This window comes from Callithrix jacchus, chromosome 4 (genome assembly GCF_049354715.1).
Source record: "Callithrix jacchus isolate 240 chromosome 4, calJac240_pri, whole genome shotgun sequence".
Taxonomy (NCBI): Eukaryota; Metazoa; Chordata; class Mammalia; order Primates; family Cebidae; genus Callithrix; species Callithrix jacchus.
In genome coordinates, this window is record NC_133505.1 from 112,780,631 (window position 1) to 112,802,681 (window position 22,051).

General features: G+C 39.6%; 2 protein-coding genes across 10 annotated transcripts in view; one reads left to right on the forward strand and one right to left on the reverse strand.

The window, feature by feature from the left end:
- Positions 1 to 6,363, reverse strand: part of RTN4IP1 (reticulon 4 interacting protein 1) — a 56,600-nt gene extending 50,237 nt beyond the window's left edge. For 4 of the 8 annotated variants that reach the window (XM_078369891.1, XM_035296423.3, XM_002746875.6 and 1 more), the window contains exon 1: positions 5,667 to 6,363. In XM_078369891.1, the coding sequence (XP_078226017.1) occupies positions 5,667 to 5,940 (274 nt within the window). In that variant the 5' untranslated portion in view covers positions 5,941 to 6,363. Of the gene's footprint in view, positions 1 to 1,031 lie in introns of all 8 variants that reach the window. The other 4 variants (XM_078369893.1, XM_035296424.3, XM_035296425.3 and 1 more) reach the window with 3 other exon arrangements.
- A 99-nt stretch (positions 6,364 to 6,462) lies between these two features.
- QRSL1 (glutaminyl-tRNA amidotransferase subunit QRSL1) overlaps positions 6,463 to 22,051 on the forward strand; it is a 35,170-nt gene continuing 19,581 nt past the window's right edge. Inside the window, exons 1-4 of one of the 2 annotated variants that reach the window (XM_002746876.6) lie at positions 6,463 to 6,590; positions 16,124 to 16,283; positions 16,597 to 16,695; positions 19,274 to 19,370. In XM_002746876.6, the coding sequence (XP_002746922.3) occupies positions 6,567 to 6,590; positions 16,124 to 16,283; positions 16,597 to 16,695; positions 19,274 to 19,370 (380 nt within the window). In that variant the 5' untranslated portion in view covers positions 6,463 to 6,566. Of the gene's footprint in view, positions 6,591 to 16,102; positions 16,284 to 16,596; positions 16,696 to 19,273; positions 19,371 to 22,051 lie in introns of both variants that reach the window. The other variant, XM_035296421.3, reaches the window with a different exon arrangement.

Consider the following 22,051-nt stretch of genomic DNA (forward strand, 5'->3'; position numbering starts at 1 on the left):
ATTGACAGAGGTTGCTACTTGGACTTGTTCAGAGAATTGGGCCAATTTGAAAAATCCTAAATTTGTCATCTGTTTGAAGATTTTAATCCCATCTAAAGACACCAAACTTTGTTGGTATGATGCTGTTGGCTACATCTTTTTCCTATGTTAAAATTCTTCATTTATTTAGCCATTTCTGTAATTTATTATTTTATGCCCAACAGTAGTGGCCATCACCAGAAAAACAGCCAGGCTTCATCTTTCAAATGAAAAAGACAAGTCTCCTGCCTTTTTGTCAAGGGAAATAACTGCTTCCTACAGTTTATAATCTTCTACTCATTATTTTATTTCATCAAGCTACTGTTTCAGGTATCTTCTCCAACAACAATAACATATCCTCAAAAAGAATTTGGGCAGGAGAGAAAACAAAGAGGATAACTTGCGATCAACATTACCCAGTCAAGTCATAAGAAATTAAGATGTTTCAAGAATGCTATATAAAAGTAAAATGTTTTACAGTATTATGTTATTAAACAGCAGCCAAGAAAAGTCCAGATACAGGCATTCTGTTTAAATGAAAATATATACAACATGAATTATGCATGCACATTTAAAGAAATAAAAAGCTAACAGATCTAAATGAAGACAAAATGTAAAAATTACACATGGATAAAATACTGCTAACTGAAGTTTGTAATCTTATGTCAGAACAAAACTATAAAATGGCATAGAAATAGTGACTGAATGACAACTGCATATGTGAAACACTGAAACAGGTTGACAAAGCATGGGATTGTTCTTCAAAGAGCTTACAATCAAAGGAGATGAAAAAACATGCTGATCACTGAGTAAAAGTTACCACCAAAAGAAATACCTTATAAAAAACTGAACTCTCTTCAAGCCTAATGTAAAAAGAATAAATGAAAATGACATGCCCAACTGGTAGTGGCAATTATTACTTCTAAACAAAGAATACAAATGTAGATTTCATGAGACAGTCACAGCAAAGTCATTTTAATTCATTATTAACAGAGCTTTTCAGCCACACTTACTTTAAAACTCCAAAAGTCTTTCCCCAAACCTCTTCCTCAAATAAATGTGTGAGTTATTCTATCACATTGTCTTAATAGGTGCTCTCTGACAGAAACATAATCCAAGCCACATGTGACATTTAATATTTTCTGGTAGCTACCAAAAACGTAAAAGGGAACATATGATATTTATTTGATATAGGAAGTAATGTTTTATATCAAGTTAACATGTAATCAATATAAAATTCTTAATGAGATATTTTACACTCCTTTTTTCTTACTAAGTCTCTGAAATGTAGTGTGAATTTCACACTGACTGCACATCTCAATTCAGACTAGCCACATTTCGACTGCTCGATAGCCATATGTGGCTAGTGGCCACTATATTGAACAGTACAGGTCTGGATATATTCATTAGTTAAAAGTAACAGCATTCAAATTTGGAGTCAAAGGACCTAAAGACAGTTACTCTAGACTTTATTTCCCTAATTCAGAAGTTCTCCAAGTTTGGTACCTCCCCAAGATCTTTTCAAGGACTCTAAAAGATCCTTTCTTTTCCAATGGTCTATCTATGTGATTTTTCTTTGTCATTTCAAAAAACATAATACAAAATTGAATACAAAAGTACAGTTGAAAATCCAGTATTTATTAAACCAGATGGAGACATGTAAAAGCATAAAACAAGGCTAGTCTTCTCACTTTTTTTTGCTTCTTTTTTGAAAGATCAACTCCTACCTGTTTTAGTGCTTCACCTATGTAGTTGTCTCTCAGTCATTATTTTTATGTCATTCTATATTTTTATCCTGATTCAACTTTGTAATGTTAACACAAAAGGGGTTTACTGTATTTTAAATAAATACATATTTTAAAATTTGTTTTAATTATTAATGTAAATATCAATAGCTACAGCTCACATAAACAAAAGCCAAATAATTTTTAGGACTGTAAAGAGGTCTGGAGATCAGGTGCAATGGCTCATGCCTGTAATTCCAGCACACTGGGAGGCTGAGGCAGGCAGATCACCTGAGGTCAGGAGTTCAGCAACAGCCTGGCCAACATGGCAAAACCCTGTCTCTACTAAAAATACAAAAAAATTGGTCAGGCATGGTGGCAGGTGCCTGTGGTCCCAGCTACTCAGGAGGCTGAGACTCGAGAATCATTTGAACTCAGGAGGCAGAGGTTGCAGTGAGCCAAGCTGTGCCACTGTACTCCAGCCTGGGCACACAGCGACACTCTGTCTCAATGAAAAGAAAAAAAAGGAGGTCTTAAACCAAACAATGAGAATTGCTACCCTAACCTATCATACCACTCCTGGAAAAAAGAGAAAAAGGAAACAAAGTCACAGTCTCAGTATTTTCATACTTACCCATAAATTGCACAAAAATGGTTTATTCTATCATTAACCTTAATTTAGTATTTGGATATGTACATGAACAAATAAATTCATCATGCATAGGTCATATAAAAGAATTGTTGGCCGGGTACAGTGGCTCATGTCTATAATCCCAGCACTTTGGCAGGCCAAGGCAGGCAGGTCATGAGGTCAGGAGATCTAGACCATCCTGGCCATGGTGAAACCCCATCTCTACTAAAATGCAAAAAATTAGCCAGGCATGGTGACGCATGCCTGCAGTCCCACATACTCAGGAGACTGAGGCAGGGGAATCACTTGAATCTGGGAGATGGAGGTTGCAGTGAGCCAAGATTGTGCCACTGCACTCCAGCCTGGTGAAAGAGCAAGACTCCGTCTCAAAAAAAAAAAAAAAAAATTGTTATTATGGAATATTACACAGCCATAAAAAGGATGAGTTCATGTCCTTTGCAGGGACATGAATGAAGCTGGAAACCATCATTCTCAGCAAACTAACACAAGAACAGAAAACCAAACACCGTATGTTCTCACTCATAAGTGGGAGTTGAACAACGAGACCACATGGACACAGGGAGGGGAACATCACACACCAAGGCCTGTTGAGGGGCTGGGGGACTAGGGGAGGTATAGCATTAGGAGAAATACCTAATGTAGATGATGGGTTGATGGGTGCAGCAAACCACCATGGCACATGTATACCTGTGTAACAAACCTGCAAGTTCTGCACATGTATCCCAGTACCAAGTGAGCTCAGCTGCCAAGACCCCCACCCAGGCAGCGCTGAAGGAATTGAGAAGCAGAGACCCAGACAGAACAACAAAGTGGGACCATCCCAGGGGCCAGCAGCCTTCCGAGATGAGAACCTCAAGGGGCTGACAGCATTCCCAGCTGAAGACCTTGAGCAGACTCTGACCCACACATTTATTCTCTCTGAACAGGTGATTATTATTAACAAACAGATGTTTGGTATTTTCTGATAACACAAAATATGCCAAGTAGGCAGCTGGTGCCTGCTTACCACTGATCACAGACAAACTAAAAAGTATTCTCCACGAGGGAGCCAGTGGGGCAGGGTCAGATGTCCCACGCTTAAAGAATTGTTTTAACTGGTGTGTGATTTTTATATATTGTCCTGCCACTTTAGAATGCCCCAAGTAGTTTTCTACTTGGGGGGGTGGGTGGGCCCTAGGTTTTCCTTGCCATTTTTCTTCCTAGCAAACAATATATTCTATCATATACTCAGCATTTCTCAATATTCAACAACTTAACATTTCTCAACACCCCAGAACTTAAAATATAATAATTAAAATAAAGAATTGCTATTGAAGCAATCTGTTGAATATCACTGTAGATCTACACATAGTCCTTCAAAACACTGACCCATGGTTACACTAAACTGCATTTGGCAGCTTACCTAAAACAGAAACTGATCTATGATTAACACAATCATCTCAAAAGATGTTTTCCGATTTCTTCAAAAGACATATGAATTCCCACAAGCAAGACTGATAATATTTTTGTCATTATTTTCCAAAGCGAAATTAATTCACAATACTAAATCTTTTCAGCACTAACATAAATATAATAATTGTATAGTATATATTTTAGGAAGTTAGTGCTCTCCAAGCTTTGTCAGTACCATCCAAAAGAAATTAAGATAAGAACATTCCTTTAGAATAGAGCATAACAGGAAAATAGATCTTAAGTGCTAAGGGCAGAATGCAATAGCAGAAATGAGGAAAGTACTATGTCCACATCTTGGAGTCCTGTTCTGTTGCTTTGTCTACTGAACAATAAAGAAACCTACAAGTAATGGTAAAGAGAACTCTTGACAGAGTCCCTGGGCCTTACCACGCCAGGAAGTTCAAGGCTTCCTCTTGAACTGAGTGGGGGATGGGTGCCTTTCAGTCCTTAGGGTGTACTATAAAAATGCAAATTCCAAGTGGGAACGGTGGCTCATGCCTGTAATCCCAGCACTTTGGGAGGCCAAGTCGACTGGATCATGAGGTCAAGTCGACTGGATCATGAGGTCAAGAGGTCGAGACCATCCTGGCCAACATGGTGAAACCCCTTCTCTACTAAAAATAGAAAAATTAGCTGAGTGTGGTGGTGTGCGCCTGTAGTACCAGCTATGCGGGAGGCTGAGGCAGGAGAATCATTTGAACCCGGGAGGCAGAGGTTACAGTGAGCCGAGATTGCACAACCGCACTCCAGCCTGGTAACAGAGTGAGACTCCATCTCAAAAAAAAAAAAAAAAGCAAATTATGAACTTACTAGGAAACATAACTATTACCTCCAAAGCTTGTGACGGATCTCAGAACACCACAAAGTTCCCAGGACAGAAATTTAGTTCCCAGGACAGACGTAGGCTGGGCATGCACCTCTGTAATCCCAGCACTTTGGGAGGCAGAGACAGGCGGATCACCTGAGGTCAGGAGTTTGTGACCAGCCTGACCAACATGGTGAATAAAACCCGGTCTCTACTAAAAATACAAAAAAAAATTAGCCAGGTGTGGTGGCACACACCTGTAATCCCAGCTACTCAGGAGGCTGAGGCAGAGGCAGAAGACATTGCTTGAACCCAGGAGGCGAAGGTTACAGTGAGCTGAGTTAGGGCCACTACACTCCAATCTGGGCAGAAAAGAAAAAAAAAGTTAGCTACTGGCCGGGCGCGGTGGCTCACGCCTGTAATCCCGGCACTTTGGGAGGCCGAGGCGGGTGGATCACGAAGTCAAGAGATCGAGACCATCCTGGTCAACATGGTGAAACCCCGTCTCTACTAAAAATACAAAAAAGTAGCTGGGCATGGTGGCGCGTGCCTGTAATCCCAGCTACTCAGGAGGCTGAGACAGGAGAATTGCCTGAACCCAGGAGGCAGAGGTTGCGGTGAGCCGAGATCGCGCCATTGCACTCCAGCCCGGGTAACAAGAGCGATACTCCGCCTCAAAAAAACAAAACAAAAAAGTTAGCTACAGACACAGCTCTCAAGTCTAAACTTACATATTTAAGAAAGCATGGCAAATATAATGCTTGACATTATATAAGCATATAAGCATGACAAAATATAATCAAGCTTATAATTTGGCAATATAAATGACCAGAAGGATACTCCGGTCATTGCAATTTCAAAATTTTGGAAATAATATTTGCAGAGGTATTGTTAAAAACCTAAATGATTTCTTTGTGTTAACCAAAGAAGCGTAGTCAAATAATTTCTTTAAACCGCATACCTTAGGAAAGTGATTTTTTTTTTAAAAAGGTAAAAATATCTTTTGAAAACTTACTTCTCATATTAACGTCTATAGGATTTACACTGGCAGCGTGAACTCTGACAATTACTTCATTTGGATAGTGTATGATAGGTATCATCATGTTCTTAGTAAATCGAAGCACTTCATTCTTCCCATATTTATCTATCACCCAAGCAGGCATAACAGTGCTCCTTGGAGAGGTAGTACTAATCTTTCTAACTGAAGGCTTCTGGACAACTATGCTTCTCCAGAAGCAAACCACAGTACATGCATTTCTTCTAAGTACACAAGTCTTCAGAAATTCCATCGTAAGCTGGTTGAACTGAGTGCTCAAACTTGGACTGGATCAAATTCTCACCCCTGAATTCAGTTAACCGGGCTAATTTCAAAATTAAGCATGCAAAATGAGCATTCCAAAATGAAGTTAATCTAATGGAGAAACTTTATGAAGAATATGGAACTGTTATTCTGCTCTTGGCATATGAAATGCTTTAATTAACGTTCCAGTCAGTATTCTGTCCATTCTCCTCCCTCCCTTTGACCCCCTCCCCTTTAAAAAAAAAATGAGAAAAGAAAAGCCGGTATGCAACCCCTCTAGATCCCTGCCCTGTCCTGGGAGCCCTCGGCGGGACAAACAGACACCGCTCACGATCCAACGCCAGAAAATTGAAGACTCGTCGGCTGCCGCCGCAACCCTGGCCAGCAGTCTCCTTTCCGCGGCGCTCTCCTTAGCCGCCGGTGTGGCTTTGCGGCGCCAACCAATCGCCTGCAAAGATCATTTCCTCGGGCTGCAATTCAACCAATCCAAGTATTCGGTGTTGAAGGGCTCAGTGACGATTAAAGATGGCTGCGCCCATGTAACATCACTAGCGACCGGTGACCTCTTTTTCCTCCTTGCCTGGCTCCTATGGTAGCAGTCTGGGCAAGGGGACCATGCTGGGCCAGACGCTCCGAGAAGTGAGTGGATTTGGCCCTCTGAGACCCCTGGGAGGGCGGAAAGTTCAGCGGAGTCGGTTGATAAAAGACTCCCTGGGCCTTACCATGTATCTTGGCCCACCTCGCTGCCTCCTCTTGACCTGAGTGGGGGATATGTACCTTTCTGTACTTAAGGTGTACTTGCTGTACCCATTCAGGAGTTAGGCCCTTAGGGGAAATATCTTCACCGCGGAGCTGTAGGGTGGTGAATCGGCCTCTTAGGTGCTTAGACCTTTGCTTTGGTATGGGTCGGGCTCCGGAATGGTGTTGGAGTGGGCTTTGCCAGATAAGGGGGGCTTTTCGGGGCCACTTCAGGCTCTGTCCCCCACATTTAGCTGCAGTTGTCGCTAAGAAGCCCGGCAAAACTGTAGTTTGCAAAATTCAAACGAGTAATTTTTGGCTTTTTTGAAAGAATTCATTCTGTAGGATTTACCTACCGCTAAAATACCAATGATTCCCTAACCATAGTCTCCATTTCCTGGACGTCATGTTTGAACTCTAGGCTGTTTTTGTGATGCCTTCTGGACAGTTCCTCCAAATGTCACATAAGCACCTCAAATTCACTTTAGTGAATGTTGAAGTCATCACTGTAACGGGAATACCTCCTTATCTCTCAACCCCCATCTTAAGAAACAAACAAAAGCTCTGATATTTCTGAATTCTCAATAGACTCTTTTTAATGGCACAACTGTTATCTCATTTGCCTTTAGAGTCTTCCTCATCGTTCATATCCAATAAATCACTAAGCTCTGCTAATTCTATCCTGCAGATATGGCTGTAATCTGCCCTCTCACGTTATTACTGCTGTTACAGCTTTCTTTAATTCAGGTCTTTTTGCTTCCTGAAATTTCTTCTAAGTCCCTCAACCTTAGAACTGTCTGAAGGCCCATTTCTATCAGAATCACCTGAGGCACCTGTTAAAACCAAAACTATGTCCCATTCTAGACTTAATTAGATCTGTGTGGTAAGTCCAGGAGTATGGTTTAATGGGGGATCCAGGTGATTTCTGGTAATAAGTAGGGGCTGAAGACCTAAACTGCCTTCCTTCCTCCTTTTTATTCCACCCTAGAAGTTGTCGTTTTGTTTGTTTTTCCCAGCTGGCAGCCTGAATTATAATTATAGATGGCTATAGTATGTAATGGGAAATTTAAATCCACAGACTTTAAATAATAAATAGTTCTTTCCCAAAATACATTATTATTTTACCATTTTGAATTGTATCAAATCAAATTTGTTCTTTAAAAAAACACCCAAAACTTGTTTTAAAATGAAATACAATCTATTCAAATATGGTATTTTTTTGCCTTTTCCACTGCCGATCTAAGTAACAGAAAGAGACTCTAAGAAAATATTTATTTTAGAGTAGCAATGCAATGGGAATATGTGTGATATAGTAAATTATGTGCCTATTTAAGGAGGTTGGGGGAAGGGATGTTTTTAAGGACAAAATGAGAATTACATAAATTATTTTGAATCAGTTATCATTGGCTACAAGGATGAGTCACAAAGGTGGCATCAGTCCAAGGTTGGATGGGCAGTTGCTGGTCAGATGTCCTTACAGAAGTATCTGTGTATGTGTGTGTGTAAGGTTACAATGGCCTTTGGGCAAGGTTGTGTTTTTTGCAATCTCATGATTATTCTTTTTAAAAAATTTTTAATGGGTACATAGTAGGTGTATGTATTTATGGAGCACATGAGATATTTTGATACAGGCATACAATGCATAATAATCATATCAGAGTTAATGGTGTATCCATCACCTCAAGCATTTATCATTTCTTTGTGTTATGTTGGGAAAAGCTGCAAAGGAGAAAGGACTTACAGAGTGCCTACATAAATTGGTTATAAGTAACATATAAACAAGGAACAACAAACTGCGGAAGCCCGCAGGAGGCCTCTGAGGAGGAAGTCCTCTTCATGCCTCATGTTCCAGTGTAGGGTGACCTCGGCTCTGTTACCATAACATTGTCCTCAAGGACATAAAACCCCTTCGTAGCACTGTGACATAGCCAGACTTGTAGGCTCCGTGTAAGGCCCGGGTTCCATCAGCTGTACATAGATAATAAGCTAAATATAACCACAGGTTCTTGTTTTGTGGAACTCCCAAACCACCACTGTTATCAATCCTTAGGATGACACACCACTTCCGGCTCACTGATTCACTCCTCCATCACTCCACCCCTACCCTATAGATCAAAGTGATTGTAATCAATAAATAGTGTGGATGATGAGAGCTGGGGCCTTCACTGTCACCTCCAGGGTAATAAAGTGTGGCCCCCCGGTCCCACTTTTTCTCTTAATCTTTTTCTCATTCCTTTGTCGCCACCGTACTTGCGGTACCCACGGGTGATGTAGGGCTGGCTCCCTACAGTGTTAAAAACATTACAATTATACTCTTAGTTATTTTTATATGTACAGTAAATTATCATTGACTGTAATCACCTGCTGTGCTATCAAACACTGTATCTTATTTATTCTGTCTAACTATATTTTCGTACCTATTACCCATTCCCACCCCTACTGCTACCCTTTCCAGCCTCTGGTAACCATCATTTTACTCTATCTCCACAAGATCAGTTGCTTTAATTTTTAGCTCCCACAAATTGGTGAGAACATGGGAAGTTTGTCTTTCTGTGCTTAGCTTATTTCACTTAACACTGTTCTCCAGTTCCATCCATATTGTTGCAAATGACAGGCTGTCATTCTTCTTATGTCTGAGTAGTACTCCATTGTGTACTGTAGGACATTTTCTTTATCCATTTTTCTGTTGGTAGACACTTAGGTTGCTTCCAAATCTTGGCCATTGGGAATAGTGCTGCAGTAAACATGAGAGAGCAGATATCTCTTTGCTATGTTGATTTTCTTTCTTTTAGGTGCATATATACCTAGCAGTGGGATTGCTGGATCATATGGTAGTTCTATTTTTATTTTTTTTTTTAGAGATGGGCTCTCACTGTGTTGGCCAGGTTGGTCTTGAATTCTTGACCTCAAGCAATCCTGCCTCAGCCCCCTAAGTGCTAGGATTACAGGTGTGAGCCACTGCAGCCAACCAGTAATTATATTTTTAGGTTTTTTTTTTTTTTTTTCTTTGAGACGGAGTTTCGCTCTTGTTACCCAGGCTGGAGGGCAATGGCGCGATCTCGGCTCACCGCAACCTCCTGGGTTCAGGCCTCCACACTATTCTTCAGAGTGGCTGTAGTAATGTACATTCCAACTAACTTTTCTTCATCCTCACCAGTATTCATTATTGCCTATGTTTTGGATAGAAGCCATTTTAACCTCATTGTAGTTTTGATTTGCATTTCTATGATGATCAGTGACGTTGAGCACCTTTTCATATACCAGTTTGCCATTTATATGTCTCTTTTGAGAAATATCTGTTCAGATCTTTTGCCTATTTTTAATTTGATTATTGGATTTTTTTTCCTGTTGAGTTCCTTATATACTCCGCTTATCAGTCCTTTGTCAGCTGTTCTTCTTCTCAGGCATTTGTACACGAGAACCCTCTCTTCTTGACCTTCCCTGGCTCCATTTGTCAGGATTTTAACACAAATGACTCTGTGTTGATTCTGACAACTGTCATGGCTCCTTGAGTGCTACCTTTTTTGTACTACTTCTCTCTGGTGTCATTGAGTGAGCCATTGTGAAAAACAACTTTTGCCTAATGGGGTTAAAAAAAAGAACTATTTAGGAGAGCTGACCCAAGGGAAGACTCAGAAGATGCCTTGGCATGATTACTTTTACTTAATCAGCCCTTTAACAAATACCTATTAATGCCTAGCATGCCAAACATTTGATGGTTATTTCCCCAGCTCTAAAACTACTTCTGTCTACTTTGTATTTTTTCCACATCACTGTACTGATGCCCTAAATTCTACTAATTAGGGATTAATTAATTCATACAAATTATCTTTTCTTTGAATTCTCTTTTAAATATGTACAGATGCCTGGGAAGGTTGAACAATTTGTTCACCCATTGTTGTAAATTATAACAGTTCAAATTTCTTCACAATATCTTAATTGAGATAATCAGTTGAAGAGGGGAAAATTTACTGGGAATTAGGGAGAAGGGCTGAAAATGATGGGGGCAATTTGGGGGATGTGAGTAGAGGCTTATGGTAAGAGAGGAGCCCTGAGAATAATAGGCACAAAAAGGAGGTAAGATACCAAATAGGTAAAATTTCTATTTGTCAATTTTACCCAGGTACATTCAGAAAGGGGAGGAATCTCACTTTTACCTTTGTCTTTTGTGGCATGATCCCAGTGTTTCTAGGAGCCAAGCACAAGGCTAATATTATTAATCCTAAAGTTTAAAGAATAATATATTCAGTTGGCTTCTTGAAGGTTCACCTTTAGAAAAACTAATCATTGTTCTACAGGGAAATTCATTCCAAATTTTAAACAACTGTTATTCATTCAACTAACATTTAATGAATACCTCTGTGTTCCAGCCACTGGGGTGTAGCATTAAAAACAGACAGAGCCGGGTGCAGTGGCTCACACCTGTAATCCCAGCACTTTGGGAGGCCGAGGCAAGCAGATCACCTGAGGTCAGGACTTCGAGACCAGCCTGACCAACATGGAGAAAACCTGTCTCTACTACAAATACAAAATTATCCGGGCATGGTGGCACATGCTTGTAATCCCAGCTACTCGGGAGGCTGAGTCAGGAGAATTGCTTGAACCCGGGAGGCAGAGGTTGTGGTGAGGCAAGATCACACCATTGCACTCCAGCCTGGGCAACAAGAGCGAAACTCCATCTCAAAAAAAATAACAGGACAGAAGTTCCTGCTTCCTGAAACCAAACATTTTCTTCAGGTAGTATAAGTACTATGGAGGAAAATTTAAGTAGATTATAGTGTGAGAACTAGTTGGGGGAGCTGGACATTTTAGCTGGAGTGGTCAGGGAAGATTTCTCTGATTGAATGGGTAATCACTTGAGCCTGGAAGGTTGAGGCTGCAGTGAGGCAAGATCATACCAGTGTACTCCAGCCTTGGTGACAGAGCAAGGCTCTGTCTCAAAAAAAGCAAGAAAGCATGGAAATCAAGAAGCCTGTTGCATTGGCAAGAGATAATGGGAGTGGATATTGTTTTTTAAGTTAGGGCTTGCAAATCAGATGTCCTGGTTATGGGGTTTGAGGGAAAGAGAAGAATCAAGGAGGATTACTTAGGTTTTTGGCCAGGGCAGTTGTCGAAATGTAACATCAAGATGGGAAAGCCTCGAAGGGAACAGGTTTGGAAGGGGAAGGTTATGAAGAGTTTTGTTTTGGATGTGTTAATTTTTAGATGCCTCCTAGATATCCAAGTGAAGCTATCAGTTAAGCAGCTAGATACAAGAATTTAGAGAAAAGAGTTTCAGAAAAGAGGCTAGGTAAGAGGATATGCATTGGCTGGAGTATAGAAGATAATTAAAGCTATAGGGCCAGATGAGATTACCTGGAAAGTTGAATGTAAAAATAGAAAAAGACCTAAAATTCCAACATTTTAGAGGCCAACAATAGAAGTAATGCCAGCAAAAGAGACTCGAAAGACTACCCAGTGAGACAGGAGGAAAACCAGAACACAGAGAAGTGTTTCAAAGAGGGAGTGGTTACTTGTGTTGAATGCCACTAAGGAGTACTATAAAATGAGGGCTGGTGTTGACCAATGGGTTTAGGAATGTGGAGCTTGCTGGTGATCTTGACATGCAGTTTTAAGAAGCAAGAAGGCAAAAGCAAGAACAGACTGTGTTAAAGAGATGGTAAGTACCCATCACCAGAACACTGAGCCCTTAAGAGTTCTCCTGTACCTTCAGCATTTATCAAGGCAATTTTTTTTTTTTAAAAGACAGTTCTGTCCTGTCACACCTGTAATCCTGGCACTTTGGGAGGCTGAGGCAGGTTGGTCACGACGTCATGAGTTCGAGATCAGCCTGGCTAACATGGTGAAATTCCATCTCTACTACAAATACAAAAAAATTAGCCAGGCATGGTGGTGGTAGTCTTAGCTACCCAGGAGGCTGAGGCGGGAGAATCGCTTGAACCCAGGAGGTGGAGGTTGTAGTGAGGTGAGATCATGCCTCTGTTCTCCAGCCTGGGTGACAGAGCTAGACTCCGTCTCAAAAAAAAAAAAAAAAAAGTTATTTTCCTAAGTGAACCTTTAGTGCTCTCTGTTAATTAAAATGTCTTTACTTCATGGCAGAGAAATGAATGCCAAAATGTCTTGCATAGAGAATAATTATACAAGTTGAACATCTCTAATCTGGAAATCTAAAATGCTCTAAAATCCAAAACTTTTTGAGCACCAACATGATTTTCAAAGGGCATGTTCAAAGGAAATGCCCCAGGAGCATTTTGGACTTGAGACTTTTGGGTTAGGGATGCTCAACTAGAAAGTATATAGTGCACATAGAGTATTCCAAAACTTGAAAATATCTGAAATCTGAAACACTTCTTGTCCCAAGCATGTTGGATAAGGGACACTCACCCTGAAGTATAGTAAATAGTTCAGAGCATGGTTTTAGAAACAAGATCAGTTCTTGGTTGAATCCCAGCTCTGCTACTTTTTAGCTATGTGACCTAGGTAGGAACTTCAGTTTTTTATCTGTAAATGGAGATAATTATAGTTTCTCAGTGTGGATGTAAAGATTAAATGATATACTAAGCACCAAGGACAATGCCTAGAACTAAGTACTTACTATTATTAACATTAATTTTGTTACAGGGACAAAATTACTAATTATATGTATTTACAATTTTCCTTTCCCTTGCTTTCTAAGAAGAGTGGTTCCTGAGCAAGGTTTAAAAATTTTTTTGAGGAGGTATACTGGTTGTTTATTGCTGCATAAACAAAGTACTATAAACTTTGTGGCTTAAAATAACATAATCCAGGATCTTCCATTTTTCTGGGTCAGAAGCCTAGGCATGGAGTAGCTGGGTTCTGTACTCAGGGTCTCACAAGGCTGAAATCAAGGTTCTGCAGTTGTACTACAAGGTACTGCTAGGCCTAGAGTTCCATCTGGATCTCCAGTCCTCTCGACCTCATTGGTTTTTGGTAGAGTTCATTTCCTGCAGTTGTGGAACTAGGGTCCCATTTTCTTGGTGGCTGTGGATGTTACTAATGACATATGTAGTCTGGGGAATGACCAGGAGAGTTGGAAACAGGTGAAGTGAAGGGAAAGTTTGTGCGGAGTGAGGTGAAAGAAGTGAAAAGTCAGGTGCTGGTGTGCATGGACTTGAAGTTTGATGTGAACAAGGGAGAGGATAGGAGCAATAGTAACAAAGACGACAGTGAGCTTGGTGCCAAAATTGTCAGTGAATTTAAAGTAGTACCAGAGAGGCTAATAGGTCAGCACATCAGGGAGCATGGTGTCATCTCCCAAGGCATGTGCTTCAGAGAAGCTGAGATGTTTGAGAGAAGAGGGAAGAGAAGCACTGAGGAACAAGGAGATCATCTGTCTCCTCTCCCACTCTGGACTCTGTGGTACCTGGTAGGTAAGCACTAAACAGGAGAAGCAGTGGCTGCCAGGGAAAGCCTAGTTTCCATTAGAGAAAAGATGTGCCAGAGAGAGAATTTGTTTTCTTTTAACAAAAACTTGAAAGTTAACTTCGTTTTATATTTAGATATAACACCTGCAGTTTTGTCCTGGGAAACTATATGTGATTTATATTTCCTGCTTCTTATGCTCAGTCCATCTAGCTGATTAGCATCTTTGTTTTCACTTCTGTTTTCCAATTCCCTTATTGATTTTTTTTTCAAATCTATAGTTCCTAAAAATGGTCTTAATGAAAATCAGCACCATTTAAAGTGAATACTCCTAGACAGTCTTATTTCTTACCCTTCAACCACAATTGTAATCCCAGCTCTTAGCTTTTATCCTCACACCAGTTTGGAAGCAGCTTGAGGATCGTAGACATTAGGGGACTTGAGAGGAGTCAAGAAAGGAGAGAAAGTGGCAGATGGAATTTTCCTCATTATTACAACTTAGCCATGGGTGGGCCTGCCTATATATCTGTCTGTATATATTGTCTGTCTAGCTCTGGGTTTTTGCTAGTTCTAACTGTCTTCCACCCAGCCTATCACCATCTTTGTTCCATATACACGATATTAAAACACACGGCTTTTATTCCTTGTAGCTTCTTTCTTCTGAAGGGTTTACATTTCTTATAGACCATTTGACGAACTCTCTTTTGTTGTTACTATAGAAGTCACCTCCTTAAGTCAAACCTCGCTGCCCTCCCCATCCTTGCACAGTCAGTAGCCTCCCCATGGAAGTCCTTTTCCTCTTGTCTGTAAGCATTAGGGATCCTCTTCGTGGCCTCTTCCCACTGCTTGTTGCATTTAAAACCCTCAACCCTAAGAATGCCATTGCTTTGATGATTTACTCAATAGCTGAGAGCAGATCATTTGCAGATTTTCCCCTCAAATGCAAACTTCTCTTGTTTAGTGTGTATAGGACATGTGAAAAAACTGTCAACTTGGAGGACAAACTAAGCTTCCAAGAGAATAGAGACAGAAGTGGTAAAGACTGTATATTATGAAGTCACCCTGTCCTTTACCATTTGAGTGACTTTGGACAAATCACTCAAGGTCTCTGAGCTTCAGTTTCTTCATCTGTCAATTAGATAAACAATACCTAACTGTGTGGTTGCTTTAAGGGTTAATTGAAGTAATAATGCATGTAAAGCAACAGTGTCTGGCTCTTGGAAAATACTTGGTAAATATTATTCCTTTCTCTATTCTCCTTTTCTCTCAACTCCCATCTAATCTAATTATCTTTTCATAAAATCTCCAAAGCTTTGGTGTCATCTTTTACTTCTTGTTATTCATCCCTTTTATCTGATTAGTAACTACATTTATTATTACTTCCTACAGAAAATATTAGACAGTCATGACTTAATCTCAGGCCCTACTTCCTGTCAGTATACACTGATACTCACTACTTCCCAGTCACTTTTGGTGCAGTTCTTTACCAGCCTTCCTAACATCTTCCCTAAAGATAGAATTTCAGAGAAGTTTTCCAGTTTACCTTTGAACCGGTATAAGCAGTTCTCTCAATTTATAGTGTCTCTTACTTGAACTCCACAGTAGGTATAAAGATCTTATTTAGAGAGCCACAAAAATCCTGCAATGCCTTGTCCAGTTCACTTCTCTTTTTTCCCTCTCTGGACTGCCTGTGTTGCAGCTAAGCTACCCTCTCTACAGAATCTGCCCTCAGCCATCCTTCACCCATGCTGGGCCTCATCTCCCCTGGACAGAATGGTTTGCATAACTTACTGCTGTCGTTTGTACAGCCTGACTTTGAAACTGAAGTTAGCTAAGGAGAAGAATGTCATGTCCTTCACCTGTCCTCAAGCTGATCAGTGCATCACCCTTCATCCACTACACTAAGTGTTGAGGTAATAGGTTCTCTTGATTTTGAACCCAAGCCTCACTTCAAAATGTAATACTTAGCCACTCCATCACCCCCACCACCGCCAATATAACATTTGAAACTTCTGCCAACTCAGTAAAAGGTTTTTGAATTGTGTGTATAGGTTTCTGCGGCACTGAAACAAGGCCAAATTACACCAACAGAGCTCTGTCAAAAATGTCTTTCTCTTATCAAGAAGACCAAGTTTCTGAATGCCTACATTACTGTATCAGAAGAGGTGGCCTTAAAACAAGCTGAAGAATCAGAAAAGAGATATAAGAATGGTAAATTGCTTTTAATTATACTTCATTGTTATATCACCAGAGAAGTTTAATTGGTTGTAGCAGTCTCCCTTTGGCAAGTGAAGCTTTTAACATAAAACATATCCTTATTTAAAGAACTTGCCATGAGGATAATAAAAATGGGGTAATGGATATGTGATGCTTTATAATGTCCAACTCTATTAATTTCTGACATAAATTTGGTTTCTGAAGAATTATCTATGCCAAAAACTAGTAGTTACTTTAATAACATGTATTCGTGTACCTTTATGTTGTAAACTATCTCCTTTATCACTCATTTGGCTTTTTAATGCAGGACAGTCTCTTGGGGATTTAGATGGAATTCCTATTGCAGTAAAAGACAACTTTAGTACATCTGGCATTGAGACAACATGTGCATCAAATATGCTGAAAGGTAAAATTTAACTGATCAGAGCGTTGATAATTTTGTAAAAATAAGTATTTTTCACTTTAAGGATAACAAAGTACCAAGATAATCTCAGACTAATTGTATCTTTGAAGGAAATACTTAGAATATAATATCACCTTTTTCACTATTTGCTTTTTTAGAATGCAGAATTTTTTCTTAGCGTTAGGCCAGCTTAATGAACGCTACTTCAGAAGTTTTCAAAAATTCTATTAATATTTGGGAAGACTCAGTTCAAAAACTAATTACCAGCTGGGTGCGTACCTGTAGTTCCAGCTACTTAAGAGGCTGAGGTAGGAGAATCACTTGAGTTCATGAGTTTGAGTCCAGCCTGGGCAATATAATGAGACCCCCATCTCTAAAAAAACAAACAAAAAACACAAAAAACTGATCACCATGAACACACTTTATAACCTCTAACTTGAGCTCATTGATAACATGGGAATGAGTGTGAACTGGCTATCATTGACACCCCTCTCTTGTGGATGATGTGAGGATTCATCAACATCTACTGACCAGTTATTTTTTGTTTTCTAATTCCTCTATTTTTTGTAACACAATATGGCAATGCTAGATTTATTCTTTAGAGTTTGGTCAAAAGGAATCGGGTTTATCAAGATATTTGGATCCTTGGAAGGAAGAGAAATAGAAAAAGATTATTCAGAGTACTATATGCTAAAAGTAATATTCTATAAGGAATATGCCCCACCTTCCTCTAATATTCAGACTGTTGTTAATTATTTTGGAATATATAATAGGGCTTTTCAATAGTTAGAGGAAATTTTAGTTGAAAATAAAGATCTATTTCTAACTGGAAATACATAAAAATTACTGTGTGGTATCACATCATCTGAGAAGAAAAAGTCAAGTACAATGAGCAAAATAGACATTTCCTATTACTTTCATAAATACTAAGTACATCTCTGACTATCATGTAATATTTTGTAGAGCTGTTAAAGTCAGTGTTTTTAGGTAATAAAAATAGTTGGCCAGGCACAGTGGCCCATGCTTGTAATCCCAGCACTTTGGGAGGCCGAGGCAGGTGGATCACCTGAGGTCAGGAGTTCAAGCCTGGCCAACATGGTGAAACCCTGTCTCTACAAAAATATAAAAAGTAGTTGGGCATGACAGCAGGTGCCTTTAATCCCAGCTCTTCGGGAGACTGAGATGGGAGAATTGCTTGATCCCAGAAGGCAGAGATTGCAGTGAGCTGAGAAAAAAAAAGTGAAGATTTAGATTATCTTTGGAAAACATACATTTAAGCAGTAGGAAAAAAATTACTAGAAGAAAGTACAACCAATTATTTAAATATGAATAATTAATACATATGACTGAATTGCTTAATTACAGTTTGGACTGTTCTTTTTTTTTTTTTTTTTTTTGAGGTGGAATCTTGCTCTGTTGCCCAGGCTGGAGTGCAGTGGCGTGATCTCAGCTTACTGCAACCTCTGCCTACCAGGTTCAAGTGATTCTCCTGTCTCAGCCTCCCAAGTAGCTGAAGTTACAGGCACGCACCACCACGCCTGGCTTATTTTTAGTAAAGGTAGGGTTTCACCACATTGCCCAGGCTGCTCTTGAACTCCTGACCTCAGGTGATCCGCCCATCTCAGCCTCCCAAGTGCTGGGATTACAGGCATGAGCCACCACACCCTGCCAACTCTTGTTTCTAACATATGCTTGTTTCTTACGTATGATTTGCATGTTCACTGTTGTGTTTCCTATTAAAAAAAAACCAAAACAACCGGCCTTTTGGCGGGAATCACCATCTTCCAGTAATTCACCAAAATGACAAACACAAAGGGAAGGAGGAGAGGCACCCGATATGTATTCTCTGGGCTTTTTAGAAAACTGGGAGTTGTTTGCCACGTACATGCGAACCTGTAAGAAAGGTGATGTTGGCCAGGCGCAGTGGCTCACGCCTGTAATCCCAGCACTTTGGGAGGCCAAGGTGAGCATGCCGATCTTGAGGTCAAGAGATCAAGACCATCCTGGCCAACATGATGAAACCCTATCTCTACTAAAAATACAAAAATCAGCTGGGCGTGGTGACACGCAGGAGAATCAGTTGAACCCAGGAGGTAGTAGAGGTTGCAGTGATCCAAGATTGTGACACCACTCCAGCCTGGGTGACACAGCGAGACTCCATCTCAAAAAAAAAAGAAAGGTGATATTGTAGTCATCAAGGGAATGGGTACTGTTCAAAAAGAAATGCCCCACAAGTGTTACCATGGCAAAACTGGAGGAGTCTACAGTTACCCAGCATGTTGTTGGCATTGTTGTGAACATACAAGGGCAAGATTCTTGCCAAGAGAATTAATGTGCATATTGAGCACATTAAGTACTATAGGAGCCGAGATTGCTTCCTGAAATTCAAGGAAGCCAAAGAGAAAGTTACCTGGATTCAACTGAAGTGCCAGCCTGCTCCACCCAGCGAAGTGCACTATGTGAGAACCAATGGGAAGGTGCCTGAGCTGCTGAAGCCTATTCCCTGTGAATTCATGACATAACAGGTATAAACAAATAAAAGATCTCTGGACTGTAAAAAAAAAAACTAAATTTTTTTCAGGTTATGTACCACCTTATAATGCTACAGTAGTTCAGAAGTTGTTGGATCAGGGAGCTCTACTAATGGGAAAAACAAATTTAGATGAATTTGCTATGGGGTAAGTAAAATTGAAGTCTTCTCTTGAATTTCTTCTATCTGTGCCTTTATTTTCACTGAATGTAGTTTCCTGAAAGGATTGAGGATCTAATACCAGTTTCTTAGTCCCTCTGTGAGATTATGTTCAGTTTAATAGATATATAGTCATCTCTAATTTTGTTTTTAGTTTGTATTTCCCTGATGACTAATGATGTTAAACATCTTTCCATGTGTTTATTTTGCCATCCTTGTATCTTCATCAGTGAAGCAGCTGTTCACATTCTTTGCCCATTTTTTGAAATTGGGCCATCTTCTTCTTATTGCATTGTCAGAACTCTTTCATATATTTTAGACTCAAATCCATTATCAGACAGGTGCTGATTGGCAAATGTTTTCTTCAAGTCTCTGGGTTATCTTTTCATTCTCTGAAAATGCCTTTCAAAAAGTTCTTAATTTTGATAAACTCCAGTTTATTGATTTTCTTTTTCTTTCTTTCTTTCTTTTTGAGACAGAGTTTCACTCTTGTCATCCAGGCTGGAGTGCAATGGTGCATCTCAGCTCACTGCAATCTCCGCTTCCTGGGTTCAAGCGATTCTCCTGACTCAGCCCACCAAGTAGCTGGAACTACAGACACGCCATGCCTGGCTAATTTTTTTGTATTTTTAGTAGTGTTGGGGTTTCACCATTTTGGCCAGGCTGGTCTCGAACTCCTAACCTCAAGTGATCCACCTGCCTTGGCCTCCCAAAGGGCTGGGATTACAGGTGTGAGCCACCCATACCTGGCCTTCTTTTCTCCCCTTACCTCCCCGCTCCTCTATTTTCTTTTCTTTTTTCTTTTTTTCTTTTCATAGAGATATGGTCTCACTGTGTTGCTCAGGCTGATCTCAAACTCCTAAACCCAAACTGTCCTCCCAGCTTGGTCTAACAAAGTGTTGAGAAGCAAAAGCAACCTGAGTCTGGCCCATTTTTTTCCTTTATTTTTTAGAGATGGGGTTTCACTATGTTACCCAGGCTGGTCTTGAACTCCTGGGCTCAAGTGATTCTCTGACCTCATCCTTCCCAGTAGCTGGGACTGCAAGCACACATCACCTCACCTGGCTTAATTTTTTTCTTTTATGATTCTTTACCTAACCAAAGGTCACAAAGACTTTTCCCCTACAAGTTTTATATTTTAGCTCTTACATTTAGACCTGTGATTCATTTTGAATTAGACTTTCATATGTTGTATGAATAAAGTCCATTTATTAAACATACAGATACCCATTAATTCCAGCACTAATGATAAAAAAGATTATCCTTTCCTCATTGAATGATCTTAGATTTTTTTGTCAAAAATCAAGCACATTCACATGGTTCTGTTTCTGGACTCTGTTGGACCTCTGTTTATTCCAAGCCTTGAAATTATATAGTAAGAGTCTTCTTTGTTCTTTTTCAAAATCGTTTTACATAATCTAGATCCGTTGTATTTTGATATGTTTTAGAATAACCTTGCTAATTTCTAAAAAGAAGTTTAATGGGATTTTGATTGTAATTGTGTTGAATTTATAGATCAACTTGAAGAACTGGCATTATAATACATGTCTTCAAATCCATGAATACCTAAATTTGTCTATTGAGTGAGATTTTGTTTTTCTCAGGAATGTTTTTATGATGTTCTGCATACAAATTATATACATAATTTGATTTACTCCCATTTTATGTTTCTTAATGCTATCGAAAATGATATTTTTTTTAGTTTCTAATTGTTTATTTCTAGTACATTGAAACATAGTTGATTTTTCTATATTGACTTTTTATCCCACAACCTTGTTAAAGCTCGCTTATTAGTTCTAGTTGGTCTTTGTGTATTCTATGGAATATTTTATGTAGCAGATTATGTAGCCTGCAAATAGAGTTAGTCTTATTTCTTCTTATTTCTTTTACTTGCCTTATTGGCACCAGTTAGGGCCTTAGGTGCAATGCTGAATAGAAGTAGTAAAAGCAGATTTCCTTGCCTTGATTCTGATCTTGGGGAAAAGCATTCAGTCTTTCACCAAAAATACTTTATACTTACCCTTTTATGACACTCATCTCATTTGTAATATTTGCTTGGTCTTTGTTCCCTGTTTCATAGAAACAAGAGTCCTTGACTGTGTAGTTCAGAGTGGTATCTCTTGGAATTCATTAAATGTATGTTGAATGAACTAATCCATGGGAGTAAATTTGAACAAAGGCTCTTAGCACATTACCTTCATCAGCTCATCAAAATTAACATCACCAGTGAGGGTGAAGTGGATGGTGTGCCTCCAGATGTAATTGTCTAAAGATACGATATCACCTATGTAATATTCCAGCTGAGAATGTATAACCTGACTCTAATAACAGAGAAACAAAAGATTAATCCAAAATGAGAACCATTCTATTAAAATATCATATGAAAACAAAAAGGGGCTGTGAAAATCTTCCAGGATGAGAGATAAAGAAGGCAAAACCTAACATCATAAAACTTAAGAAAATTTAGAGTAGGTGGGGCCTGGTGGCCCACACCTATAATCTCAGCATTATAGGTGTAGGAAACTGAGGCAACAGGATTGCTTGAGCCCATGAGTCCTAGACCAGCCTGGGCAACATAGTGAGACCATTCTCTACAGAAAAAAACAACTTAAAAAAAAAACAGCGAAAAATCTTTGTGCCCTTGAGTTAGTCAAAGGTTTTAGATAGGAC